This window comes from Petromyzon marinus, chromosome 63 (genome assembly GCF_048934315.1).
Source record: "Petromyzon marinus isolate PM22_M1 ecotype Great Lakes invasive population chromosome 63, UKy_Petmar_22M1.pri1.0, whole genome shotgun sequence".
In the NCBI taxonomy this organism is placed as follows: domain Eukaryota; kingdom Metazoa; phylum Chordata; class Hyperoartia; order Petromyzontiformes; family Petromyzontidae; genus Petromyzon; species Petromyzon marinus.
Window position 1 is genome coordinate 6,897,363 of NC_133729.1, and position 12,105 is coordinate 6,909,467.

Below are 12,105 nucleotides of genomic sequence, written 5' to 3' on the forward strand. Positions count from 1 at the left end.
GCAGCAGCAGCAGCAACTGCAGCAGCAACTGCAGCAGCAGCAGCAACTGCAGCAGCAGCAGCAACTGCAGCAGCAGCAACTGCAGCAGCAGCAGCAACTGCAGCAGCAGCAGCAACTGCAGCAGCAGCAGCAACTGCAGGTGACGGAGTCGCGGGTTCAACGGACCACACGCGCCCAGCCGCCGGACTTCGTTGAGGAGGAACGCGCACACTCTGAATGTCATAACAGCATTTTGCTTTTATTGCATTTACACGAAGACGTGTTATCACACGTGACATTTTCGTTTTAAATAATATAATTCAGTGAGTTCCGAGGACTCTTTTTTAACAGTGCTCTGTGACTCGAGGGCATAGTTTGTTGCATCAAATAATACGCATCGTGTACGAACGGGCAGAAAACAGCACAATCACCGTCTGTCCTACAATGTCATTACCTTGAATCATTACGGCGATATTCCTATAAGGCGTTAAATACAATGCAAAGTTAAAATTGTATTTTCTGAAATTAAAAGGTGAACAACTTGACCAACAACAGGGCACTTTCGAGCCAATGCTTGTACCACTGGTATTCTCAGCTGCACAATCAGCCAATCGGAACGCAATGGAAGGAGGGGGAGGAAGGAGGAGGGAGGAGGAGGGGGGAAGAGGGGGGGAGGAGGAGGAAGTAAGGAGGAGGAGGGGGAGGAATAGGCGGTAAGGAGGGGGAGGGAGGAGGAGGGGGGAGGGAGGAGGACGGAGAAAGAGGGGGGGGAGGAGGAGGAAGAGGGGGTAAGGAGGAGGGAGGAGGACGGAGGGAGGAGGGGGGAGGGAGGAAGAGGGGGTAAGGAGGAGGAGGGGGGAGGAATAGGCGGTAAGGAGGGGGAGGAGGGGGGAGGGAGGAGGAGGGAGCACACTTCGACGTGTCAGCTGTAATACTTCCACTTTAGTTTGATTTATCCCGGGCCAATGGATGGCCCTGCTTCGGGTGAACGCAATTTTGATTTTCATTCGCAGTGGGAAAGTTAAGCGAGACGCCGTTGACTTCATTTAGAACCGCCGAGTGTCCATGGAGACACCGGCCCTCGTTTTTCTCTGCGTATAACGGTACAAGCAATATTGCCCGCTTCAAAACGGCGTCAAGGGCGGCAGCCTCTCACGTTCACAGACATGCAGTAGTGTTAACAGCAGCGAGCTTGCGGCTGACTATGAGCAGCCTCCCCGGGCCCGTCTCGGACAGCAATCAACACCCGAACGCTTCCAGCTGCTTCCTTACAACGCACACCGCCACCTTCCACTGTCCCAACACTGCACCCCAGCCAGGCCACAGAGATCCTCGTCTCATTAAGGTGCAAATCTCGGCCCGTAGTGTAGACCTCTGATTCAATGTTCACTCTGTAGCCCGGCGAAATTCTGCAAGACATGGCAAGTGAAACGCGCCGACGTGTGTGCTCCATCTGGTGAGTGACCATTGCCCCACTACTGGCACACTGTTCAAGCACAGTCAGCAGGAAAGTCAGTAGTCGGCGCACACCCAACAGTCGACACCGAAACAGCTCAATGGGTCATTTTGAAAAAAAAACACACAAGAGAGGAGCCCTCGAGTTGACAAAAATGTACACTGTTAATAAAGTATAAACATCGATAAAGCATGCGGGTAACAGCTTAACTTTTTTGGAGCCATCGTCGTTTTTGGACAAAGCTGCAGGCGGCAGAGGGGATGTCGCGTCGAACTCCGCGCGGCTACAGCACCATTGGCATCCCCCGCCCCCCCCCCCCCCCCGGCACTCGCCGCGGGCAAACCAACAACGCAGTGCACTTTGCCAACCCGGTGCGAGTATGTATGCGTGCATATACGTATGTATGTTGAACGTCTTTCGCACCGTACGTAGCCAACCGTGCAAATCCGAGGTGTGGCGGGGGTGGGGGGGAAGGGGCAACAAACTAAACGTAAAGATCAGTTATAAAGAAATTAGTTTTACAACGAGATTTTAAAAGTGCATATCCCCAGTGTCTTCCTAATATCGGAAGGAGCGTTCCAAATGGCCACAGAAGCGCATCTGAAAGCGCCACGCGATGCAGTGACCATCTTTGTTCTATGGTTAGCCGAAAACCGCTACTGCGAGGATGACCGTAGTTTGCGCGATTGGTTTATGCTCCTCGACGAGGATGAGGCTGCATCGCAGCCTTTTGTTGGGCTCTCAAGTCACCAGAATGCGCGCTGCCTTGTTAAAATGTCATGGTGGTAAATACAACACGACCTATCGCGTACTGGAGTTTCGCCCTATATTAGGGATCATCAGCGCAGTACAATCCCTCTTATGTCCTCCCTCCTTCATGGCAAGAGAGTGCAGATTTCACTACGACTATCAATCATCGGCAGGCCACAGCCATGCAGAAAGTAATGCCACAAAACTGCAATCGGTCTCTTTGTGTGTTCCCACACCAACGAGTGTTTACATCTGCCGCAAACACAGCGCCGGAAACACGGCTCCAGCACCGATTCGTCTGCTTCGCCGTGCCGTTTTGATGGGTTTACGTTTGGATGGTGGCAGGAACGTACGCCAAGTCCTCGCTTAACGTTTGCGCACGCACCGCGTTTTCGCCATAACGCAGCTCCCTTCATTAGGGAATCCTTCTGTTGTTTATGTAATGCGGTCGATGATGAACTACTTTCTTGAGCTTGCGCGGCTGAGCGGAGGAATACATTAAGCGGAACGATACAGTAACGCGGCGGCGCACAGCCTCAAGCTATTTGTGCCGCCATCTCACCGGGCGTCCGTAGTACATCGTACATGTCGCCAAACTTTATTGTAACCCCTTTATTTATGACAAAATGTTTTATCTTCACGCGCATTCCGCTTAACGCGGCAGTTTTCAGAACCTCGTCTACCGTGTTAAACGAGGGCTTACTGTAATCCTAAGCCAAGCAGCGCAGCCATCCCTGTGATTGTCACATCTATGCAACAGCACACACGCATTACGATGATTACTATACTGTATGTTAATGCCAAGTTTACTGTTTAAAGTGTCCTTCATGCAGTTCTTGCTATGTACTTGTGATTTCAAAGCTCGCTTTAATCTCCATTAAATGTTTCAAGTAAGACTATCAACAAGGTCTCATAATATGTTTAACTTTCGATTATTTTTAAAAACCTACGGTACACACGTCTATCCCGTAATATATTAATGCTGTGTAAATGATATGCTGTATGTGGATACAAGGTTGAAATAAAAACAAACAACCCCACCCCGCCCGTACTATAGCTGCCGTTACAAACATTCAGTGATGCAGATAACAGAGTCTCCGTGCAACAAGAGGGTCAAGTGCACTCGCTCGGTCACTTGCCCAGAGGGAATGGCGAGTGAGTGACGGTGCAGACACGCAAGCGCTCCAGTGTCAGATTGAGGGGCAAGAGGCGCTTGCTGATGAGAAGCTGGGTCACGGGGTCGCCATCACCTTTGCTGTATGGGCGGCAGGGACAGGCCCTGCAGAACACCGTCCACCACGATGTTGGGGAGGCCCTCTGTGGGGGGAAAAGGCATCACCATTGGTGCTGTCAACAGTGAGCAGATTTGGCGAGAGGTCAAGACGGACGATCACAGCGGGGCGGTCAAGGCAGGCGGTCAAGGCAGGCGGTCAACCGCAGGTGTCAACGGCAGGCGGTTAACGGCGAGCTGTCACGGCGAGCGGTCACGGCGAGTGGTCAAGGCGAGTGGTCAAGGCGATTGGTCTTTGAGAGCGGTCACGCCGTGCGGATACGGCGAGCGGTCACAGAGATACGATCACGGCGTATCGCCACCTGAAATCACGGAAAAGCTTCTGAGCCGCAATGGAGCTGCTTAAAATCACCGACAGCACTACACGAGCGGAAAAGTGGCGAACACCGCTCGCCGCAATCACCAAGGGGGGGTCAAACGCCCATCGACGTCACAGAGAACCTCGCCACCGGCGCAGAGAACGGGTCGCTCAACGTGGGTACATTGAAACCGCCTCCGAACTGGAGCAGGCAGGCGAAAGGTCAACATGCAGGGCTACTCGGAGGACACCGACGCGTGTCACTGCGAAGACACTCGGGCCGTGGAGCGCCTCTGGAGGGGGCCGTGCACCATGGAGGACCGCGCAATGGTGGGTGGGAGGTGAGGAGTGGGAGGGTGACGAGTGGGAGGTGAGGTGTGTGTGGCGTGTCGGGTGTCAGGTGAGAAGCGCCGAGTGTGGCGCGTTGGGTGAGGAGCGGGAGGGTGACTAGTGGGAGGTGAGGTGTGTGTGGAGTGTTGGGTGAGGAGCGTCGAGTGTGGCGCATTGGGTGTGGAGTGGGTGGTGAGAAGTGTCGGGCAAAGAGTGTCTGGTGTGGCGTGTGGGGTGAGGAGTGGGAGGGTGACTAGTGGGAGGTGAGGTGTGTGTGGAGTGTCGGGTGTCGGGTGAGGAGCGCCGAGTGTGGCGCGTTGGGTGAGGAGCGGGAGGTGAGGAGCGGGAGGTTAGGAGCAGGAGGTGAGGAGTGCGGGTCAGGGCGAGTGAGGTGCTCACCCGACATGGCCGGCAGTACGTACGGGTCCCGGGAGTAGGCCAGCACCGGCTGGTGGCAGAGCCTGCTGTGGGGAACACGGCCACCGCAGGCAACCGCAGGCAACCGCAGGCAACCGCGTCGTTACCGCGGCCCAGCTTTACACGTCGCATCGCGCTACGTCGCGGCGTCGTAAGGCACAAGTGGGGAAACCCTCGTCGGCCCTTTGGGCCTCCATTTCACACGGCACGCGGCCACAACGCAAGCATCTCTAAGCCGCGCTCATTGGGTGCCAGAGGAGAAGATTTTCGACCGGGAGATTTTAACGCAGTCTTTAGCAGAACACTGCACGCATTCGGTCCCAGTAGAACGTTAAAGGCTGGGGTAACCAATGCTTTAGTGCTGGATAAAGCCGGATTAGCAAATTTGATTCTTAAGGTGCGAAAAAACCCTCTGCACCGGCGAGGGAAATTATCAATAGCTGCGCCACCCACTCGTGTGCCTTCAGCCAGTCACCCATTTTATTGTTTTATTTACTCTTGTTTACCCAGGAAAGCCTCACTGAGTCTCAAGACTCCTTTTCAGGGAGGGTCCTGTCACGTTTTTTTTACAGGAGCGAAGCGACGCTGCTGCCATGTGTGATCACAATTGAGTAACTTTCAAGTGTTCAGCATTGGGGATGTTTGGCCAATACCAGTGTGTGATTTTATTTTTAGCTATCAGAGGAAACCCAAAAACCCGGGAGGAAAACACACAAACGCCAAACGCGCAGAAAAGCGCGCGTGATCGGTGTTATCAATGCCGCCAATCCTGCCGCTCGGCTCTTAGTGAAGGACGACACCGTGTGGGTCTTAACGCCCACTGGCACTTGCCGACGATCCACCGTGGCAATTGTCACGCAGCAATGCCTCGCTCAGTGGGAGCACTCCGCGACCCGTTTGGAATTATCGCCATCGACACTGCGACACTGCGGTCTCACCTCGGCTCTTCTGAATCGAGATCGTCCAAGGAGCTGAAAAGAAAAAAAAACCTCCGTCAAACTCACCGCTTATTGGCACCGATGGAGACAAGCAGTGGAGAGAACATGGCTGTTTGTGTTTTGTTTTTTAATCTAAGGCAGAGTTTTTTTTTTGTATCTATATTTTCTAAGGCAGACAATGGGTGTTGTTCAACTTTTGGTGTACACTGCTCCATTCGTTCCAGTAAACAGAACTGGGCGGGAATGGAAAAACGGGCAGAAGGGCGGCAGTGCAGTGGCGGCACTAGTGCCTCACAGCAAGAAGGGGCCTGGGTTCGATTCCCAACTTGGCCACCCTTTCTGTGTGGGAATTTGTATGTTCTGCCCCTGTTCTGCATGGGATTCCTCTGGGTTTTCTGTTTTCCTCCGAAAGGGGTTAAATAAAACACACACACACACTGTAAGTGGTATAGTGGCCAAAACATCCCCAATCCTATATTCTTGGTTCTTTCGGTAAAGTCACGTAGAAGGGAAACAATACACTAAAAATATACAACAATACAATTTTCACGACGTTACGACAGCAAGAAAATTTCAAATTTTCTTGCTGTGGTTTTCACACCTGATGATGAATGCTTGTGTTGCAGTCGAAACGTCGTGAGAATTTTATTGTTTTATATATATTTTATTATTTTATTGTTTCCCTTCTACGTGACTTTACCGAAAGAACCAAGAATATGAATCCCTGCAGTCACGAAAGCTTTAAACCAAAATAAAATCACCAATCCTGTGAAAATGACCTGCAAATCACTCAATTGGAATCGCACATACAGGAGTCTGGGCTCGGGTCAGTCGCGTAGCTGGGGTGGGGCAGGCAGGGGGGTACCTTGGCGCCCCCCTGGTGGCCAGAGCTATGATCTGGGGTCCCCTTGACAACCAGCGTGAGATTTTTTTTGGGTTAAATCGTGTAATAAAAAAGTGTCGTTAAACCCGCCACCACCTGCTAAGAATGAAACAAGAGGATTTAAGACCGAAACAGGAGGATTTCTCCACAACTTTGGCTGTCGCCTGACGATGCTGGTTGTAATTACTGCCAAAACGTTGTACTGTACTCGAATTGTAAATGTTATGGGTTTACTCTCCAACACACCGGTGTGCTGAGCTAGTAACGAATTGCCACGTTTTGTTTACATGACAAACATCATTATTTGGCTTGTGTCGGGTGGTGGCGGGCTTACCCACACATTTATATTTACGCGATCTAACCCCCAAAAAAACCCACGAGATATGTTTTCAACAACAGTTTAAAAAAAACTAAAACGCATGTAATTATGTCATTTGGCAAGAGGAGCCACGATATATAGCCGAGGTGCGACTGTGCGAAGGGACAAAATCAAACATTGTGGCCCCACCTGACCGATTGCCGCAGCCCCTGAGCTGATAATGTCGCGACAATGCCACTGGCTGCGGTGCATCTGTGGGCGTGTGCGCAGCGCTCTCAACATACTCGTAGCTGTCAGCCTTGTGAATCGAGGGCAGGTGCCGGATGCTGAGGAACTCCAGTAAGACCTTGGGCAGCTCTTCGTTCTCGTACAGGATTCCCTCGGAGGAAAAACCGGCAAATCGTGTTAAAAAGGGGGAGCGCGCCCTTGGTGGGTGGGTGTGGTTGCTTGGATGGGTGGGGTGGCCTGGCGAGTGGGCCGGCGGGCAGGTGGACGGGTGGACCGGTGGGCGGGTGTGCGTGCGGCGGGCGCGCGCCAAACTGTGCAGCCCGTGCCGTCGCCGCCTACCTGCAGGTAACACTCCAGCCCTTGCCGCCTCTGCTCCAGGACTTTTGGAACCCAATTCCTCACGTGCTTCGGTGGGAACTCGGGGGTTTTAATTACTTTCTTGAGCTGACGAAAAAAGGCGGCGGCGGCGGGGGGGGGGGGGAGCACAGGGAGAACTTGTTAGGGTCACATGTTCCTCGAGACGCCCCCCCCCCCCCCCCCACCAGCCCTGGCTGGATGCAATCTGAAGAGAAAACTCTACAACAGCAGGTTCAGCCATGGCACACGTGCTCACAGCCTTGTACCCGGTTGAGTTCAGGGGTCCCAAAAACTGGGATCACATTTGTGTGCCTGCATGTGCGTTACTCGTTCAATGGAAACCCAGGCCGTAGATCGTCTCCACACTAGTTGTGTGTCCGTTGAGCCGCGGCGCTCACAACCGGGGGACGACGGCGAGTGTCTTCGGCGTGAATGCATCTCGGTTGCGCAAACGCGGGGCCCCCGTGTGGAGGCTGGAGAGAGCGTGGCGGTTCTCACTGCGAGGAGGAGGGAGCCTTGCCTGCTTGTGCAGTGCGTGGAACTCGCTGTAGCGCTTCTCCAGAAAGTGCTTCCTGCCGTTCATGGTCACCTCCACCTTGAAGACCTGCGGAAGCACGCGCGCCCCGTGAGCGACGCCGCTCGAGCCCATCCAGGCTCGGAGCGGGCAGCGAGTCACGAGTAACGTTGGAGCAACCCCGTCGTGCGTCAGAAACCGGCACACGTCTGAGGTCCAGGGTTCGATCCCTGGTCGGCCACCCAACACCGCATGCTAACTCACACGTGTAGTCAGTTTGGCAGCATCAGCCCAGCAAACAATTACGTGCACGTGATTTAAATATCACTGGAGCAAGTTCTCTTCCTTCACCCAAGTCGGGCTGTGAGACACAACTTGTCATTGATTATTGGATGACCAATTTGCGTTGATGCACTATTTACACAGCATAACAGCAGTCCGTTTTGTAGTTATACTGACAGTCCTTAATGAATTACAGTATATAGTGACATGTACAGGAACTGTAATGTTTTATACTGTCGAGGAAAGTCCATAAAACTGCAACACATTTGTGGCTCTCAGAACCAGTGCCCGGACAAAACTATTTGAACTATTTTTATTTTACCAGGTAAGGCTGAGCTATAACATTTCGCTCTTTTCAGAAGCGACCTGGCCACAAATGGTAGCTCAACGAAGTGGCTTATCATGTGGAAACTTATAGCAGCCAAATACTCTTAATGCACGTTGATTCTAAAGGTATGCAGGGGGCACCGCAGTGGAGAGATGTTAACTACCTCGAGGTCATGTGTTTGAGGTCGTGGGTTCGATCCCAACCCCGACGCCTGTATATTTGGAGTTTGCATGTTTTCCCTGAGGTCACGTGGTTTTTATCTCCAGTTGCTCCAGTTCGTCCCTCCACATTTATAAACACGCGTCTGTAGTATATTTGGCTGCTATAAATTTCCATCTGATAAACCACTTCATTGCGGTATCATTTGTGGCCAGGTCGGATCTGAAAAAGAACTACAGTATATAGCTCAGTGGGCCTTACCTGCTAAACATTTTTTTTAAAGGTAATTGACATGTCAGACGTGCAAAGAATATGGCTCAATACCCGCGATATAGACAAATGAATCATTTGGTGGCACCCCGGGGTCCCGCAAAAATCAGGTCAATAATTATTATGTTTCAGTCCGCCCACTCGTGATCCCGACAGCAAAGCGCCGCCCGCCCAGACTCGCGCCAACAAGCGCCAGCAGGCGGCGATCGACACGATGGGCGCCACCCCACCGGCCAAACGCAAGCCCCGGGGGGCGTCCGACGCCCTCCGGTCAGCCGTCGATCCTCAGCTTCTTTGCCGAGGCGAGCCCGCCCCCGCAGTGAATTTAACGTGTTTTTGTAATTTTTCAACTTTTTACGAAACTTAGTGCCGCGAGTAGCTCTCGACGAGGCCAATCGATTGACACTAGTTTTGTTGTCGATAAGGCAAGACTCGTGTCGCTACGCGGGTTTTCCCACCCCGGGGCAGTGATGAGACCCCGGGGTCCCGCCAATTGCTTCAAATGAGGAACCCACTTGGCTCTACTGGGCCACACCCCCACCATCACAAATATGACCACACCCAAGCTTTTTCGAACACCCCACAATCTGACCACACCATAAATTGGCCACACCACGCCCCGACCACGCAACAATTTGACCACAGCAAGCGCAATCACATCACAATGTGACTACACCATGCCCCAACCACACCACGTATCCGCCAAACCACAACAACCTGACCACATCACAACCTGACCACCCCACGTTCCGACCTCACTACAACCTGACTACACCACATCCCGACTACAGTACATCCCGACCATGACAACTTGGCCACAATACAACCTGACTACACCACGCCTCGACCACACACCACGTTTTGACCAGACACCAGGGCCCGACCTGACCACACCACGACCTGACCACACTACAACCTGACCACACTACCTGACCACACTACAACCTGACCACACACTACAACCTGACCACACACTACAACCTGACCACACTACAACCTGACCACACACCACAACCTGACCACACTACAACCTGACCACACCACAACCTGACCACACACCACAACTGACCACACTACAAACTGACCACACTACAAACTGACCAGACTACAACCTGACCACACACCACCTGACCACACTACGACTTGACCACACGATACAACCTGACCACACTACAACCTGACCACACACTACAACCTGACCACACTACAACATGACCACACACCACGACCTGACCACACACCACAACCTAACCACACTACAACATGACCACACACCACGACCTGACCACACTACAACCTGACCACACACCACGACCTGACCACACACAACCTGACCACACACTACAACCTGACCACACACAACCTCACCACACACCACGACCTGACCACACACAACCTGACCACACACCACGACCTGACCACACACCACGAACTGACCACACTACAACCTGACCACACTACAACCTGACCACACACTACAACCTGACCACACACCACAACCTGATCACACTACAAACTGACCACACCACAACCTGACCACACTACGACCTGACCACACACTACAACCTGACCACACACCACAACCTGATCACACTACAACCTGACCACACTACAACCTGACCACACACCACAACCTGATCACACTACAACCTGACCACACTACAAACTGACCACACCACAACCTGACCACACACCACAACCTGATCACACTACAACCTGACCACACTACAACCTGACCACACTACAACCTGACCACACTACAACCTGACCACACACCACAACCTGACCACACACTACAACCTGACCACACACCACAACCTGATCACACTACAAACTGACCACACCACAACCTGACCACACTACGACCTGACCACACACTACAACCTGACCACACACCACAACCTGACCACACTACAACCTGATCACACAACAACATGACCACACACCACGACATGACCACACACCACAACCTAACCACACTACAACATGACCACACACCACGACCTGACCACACTACAACCTGACCACACACTACAACCTGACCACACACCACAACCTGACCACACACTACAACCTGATCACACTACAACATGACCACACCACCTCCCGATCACACTACAACCTGACCACACACTGCAACTGACCACACACTAGGACCTGACCACACTACAACCTGACCACACACTACAACCTGACCACACACCACAACCTGATCACACTACAACCTGACCACACTACAACCTGACCACACTACAACCTGACCACACTACAACCTGACCACACCCCCGGCGTGATCCCGCACTGCGCCCGCGTGAACCCCCAGGGGGCCTCCCTCCCGGAGCCCTGGGCCTGGGCCTGTGCGGGTGAGTCCTGCTCCTCCGCGGCTCGGCCTCGGCCCCGTGTCTCCGCTCTCTCTTCCCTCCTCCTCCCCCTGCAGCAGCAGCCGCAGACGCCGCCGCCGCCGCCGCCGCTACTCGCCTCACCGTGTAGGGGGACGACGACGAGGAGGAGGCTGCCCTCTCCGCGTCCGCGCCCTCCTGCCTGAAGGAGGGGACGCGCAGCAGCGCCTCCATTCCTGTAGCTGCCGCTGCTGCCCGCTTCCTCCCGGCGCGGCAGCGTCACGTGACCCCCCCCCCCCCCGCGGGGGGAGGGGCGCGCGGCTCACGTGACCGCGGCGTGACGAAACACGAGGGGGACAACGAAAGTACGCAGTGCCACGTGTGTGTGTCACACGCAGACCACGTGTGTACTGTTTACCACAGTACTGTAGTGTTGTGACCACGTGTGTACTGTTTACTACAGTACTAGGGTGTTGTGACCACGTGTGTACTGTTTACTACAGTACTATAGTGTTGTGACCACGTGTGTACTGTTTACTACAGTACTATAGTGTTGTGACCACGTGTATACTGTTTACTACAGTACTATAGTGTTGTGACCACGTGTGTACTGTTTACTACAGTACTAGGGTGTTGTGACCACGTGTGTACTGTTTACTACAGTACTATAGTGTTGTGACCACGTGTGTACTGTTTACTACAGTACTATAGCGTTGTGACCAAGTGTATACTGTTTACTACAGTACTATAGTGTTGTGAGCAAGTGTATACTGTTTACTACAATACTATAGTGTTGTGACCACGTGTGTACTGTTTACTACAGTACTATAGCGTTGTGACCAAGTGTATACTGTTTACTACAGTACTATAGTGTTGTGACCACGTGTGTACTGTTTACTACAGTACTATAGTGTTGTGACCAAGTGTATACTGTTTACTACAGTACTATAGTGTTGTGACCACGTGT

At 52.8% G+C, this 12,105-nt stretch overlaps 1 protein-coding gene across 2 annotated transcripts; it reads right to left on the reverse strand.

The window, feature by feature from the left end:
- Nucleotides 1-217: 217 nt before the first annotated feature.
- Nucleotides 218-11,451, reverse strand: SNX24 (sorting nexin 24). 2 transcript variants are annotated; one of them, XM_032977632.2, is made up of 7 exons: nt 11,283-11,451; nt 7,767-7,850; nt 7,229-7,333; nt 6,946-7,040; nt 5,460-5,492; nt 4,504-4,565; nt 218-3,502 (listed from the first exon to the last, which is right to left on the reverse strand). In XM_032977632.2, the coding sequence occupies exons 1-7, from the start codon at nt 11,370-11,372 to the stop codon at nt 3,432-3,434; spliced, it is 540 nt and encodes a 179-aa protein (XP_032833523.1). In that variant the 5' UTR covers nt 11,373-11,451; the 3' UTR covers nt 218-3,431. The 2 variants fall into 2 exon arrangements, with proteins under 2 accessions (XP_032833523.1, XP_032833522.1); XM_032977631.2 differs by having other exon boundaries at nt 4,504-4,568; nt 11,283-11,447.
- Between the last annotated feature and the right edge of the window lie 654 nt (nt 11,452-12,105).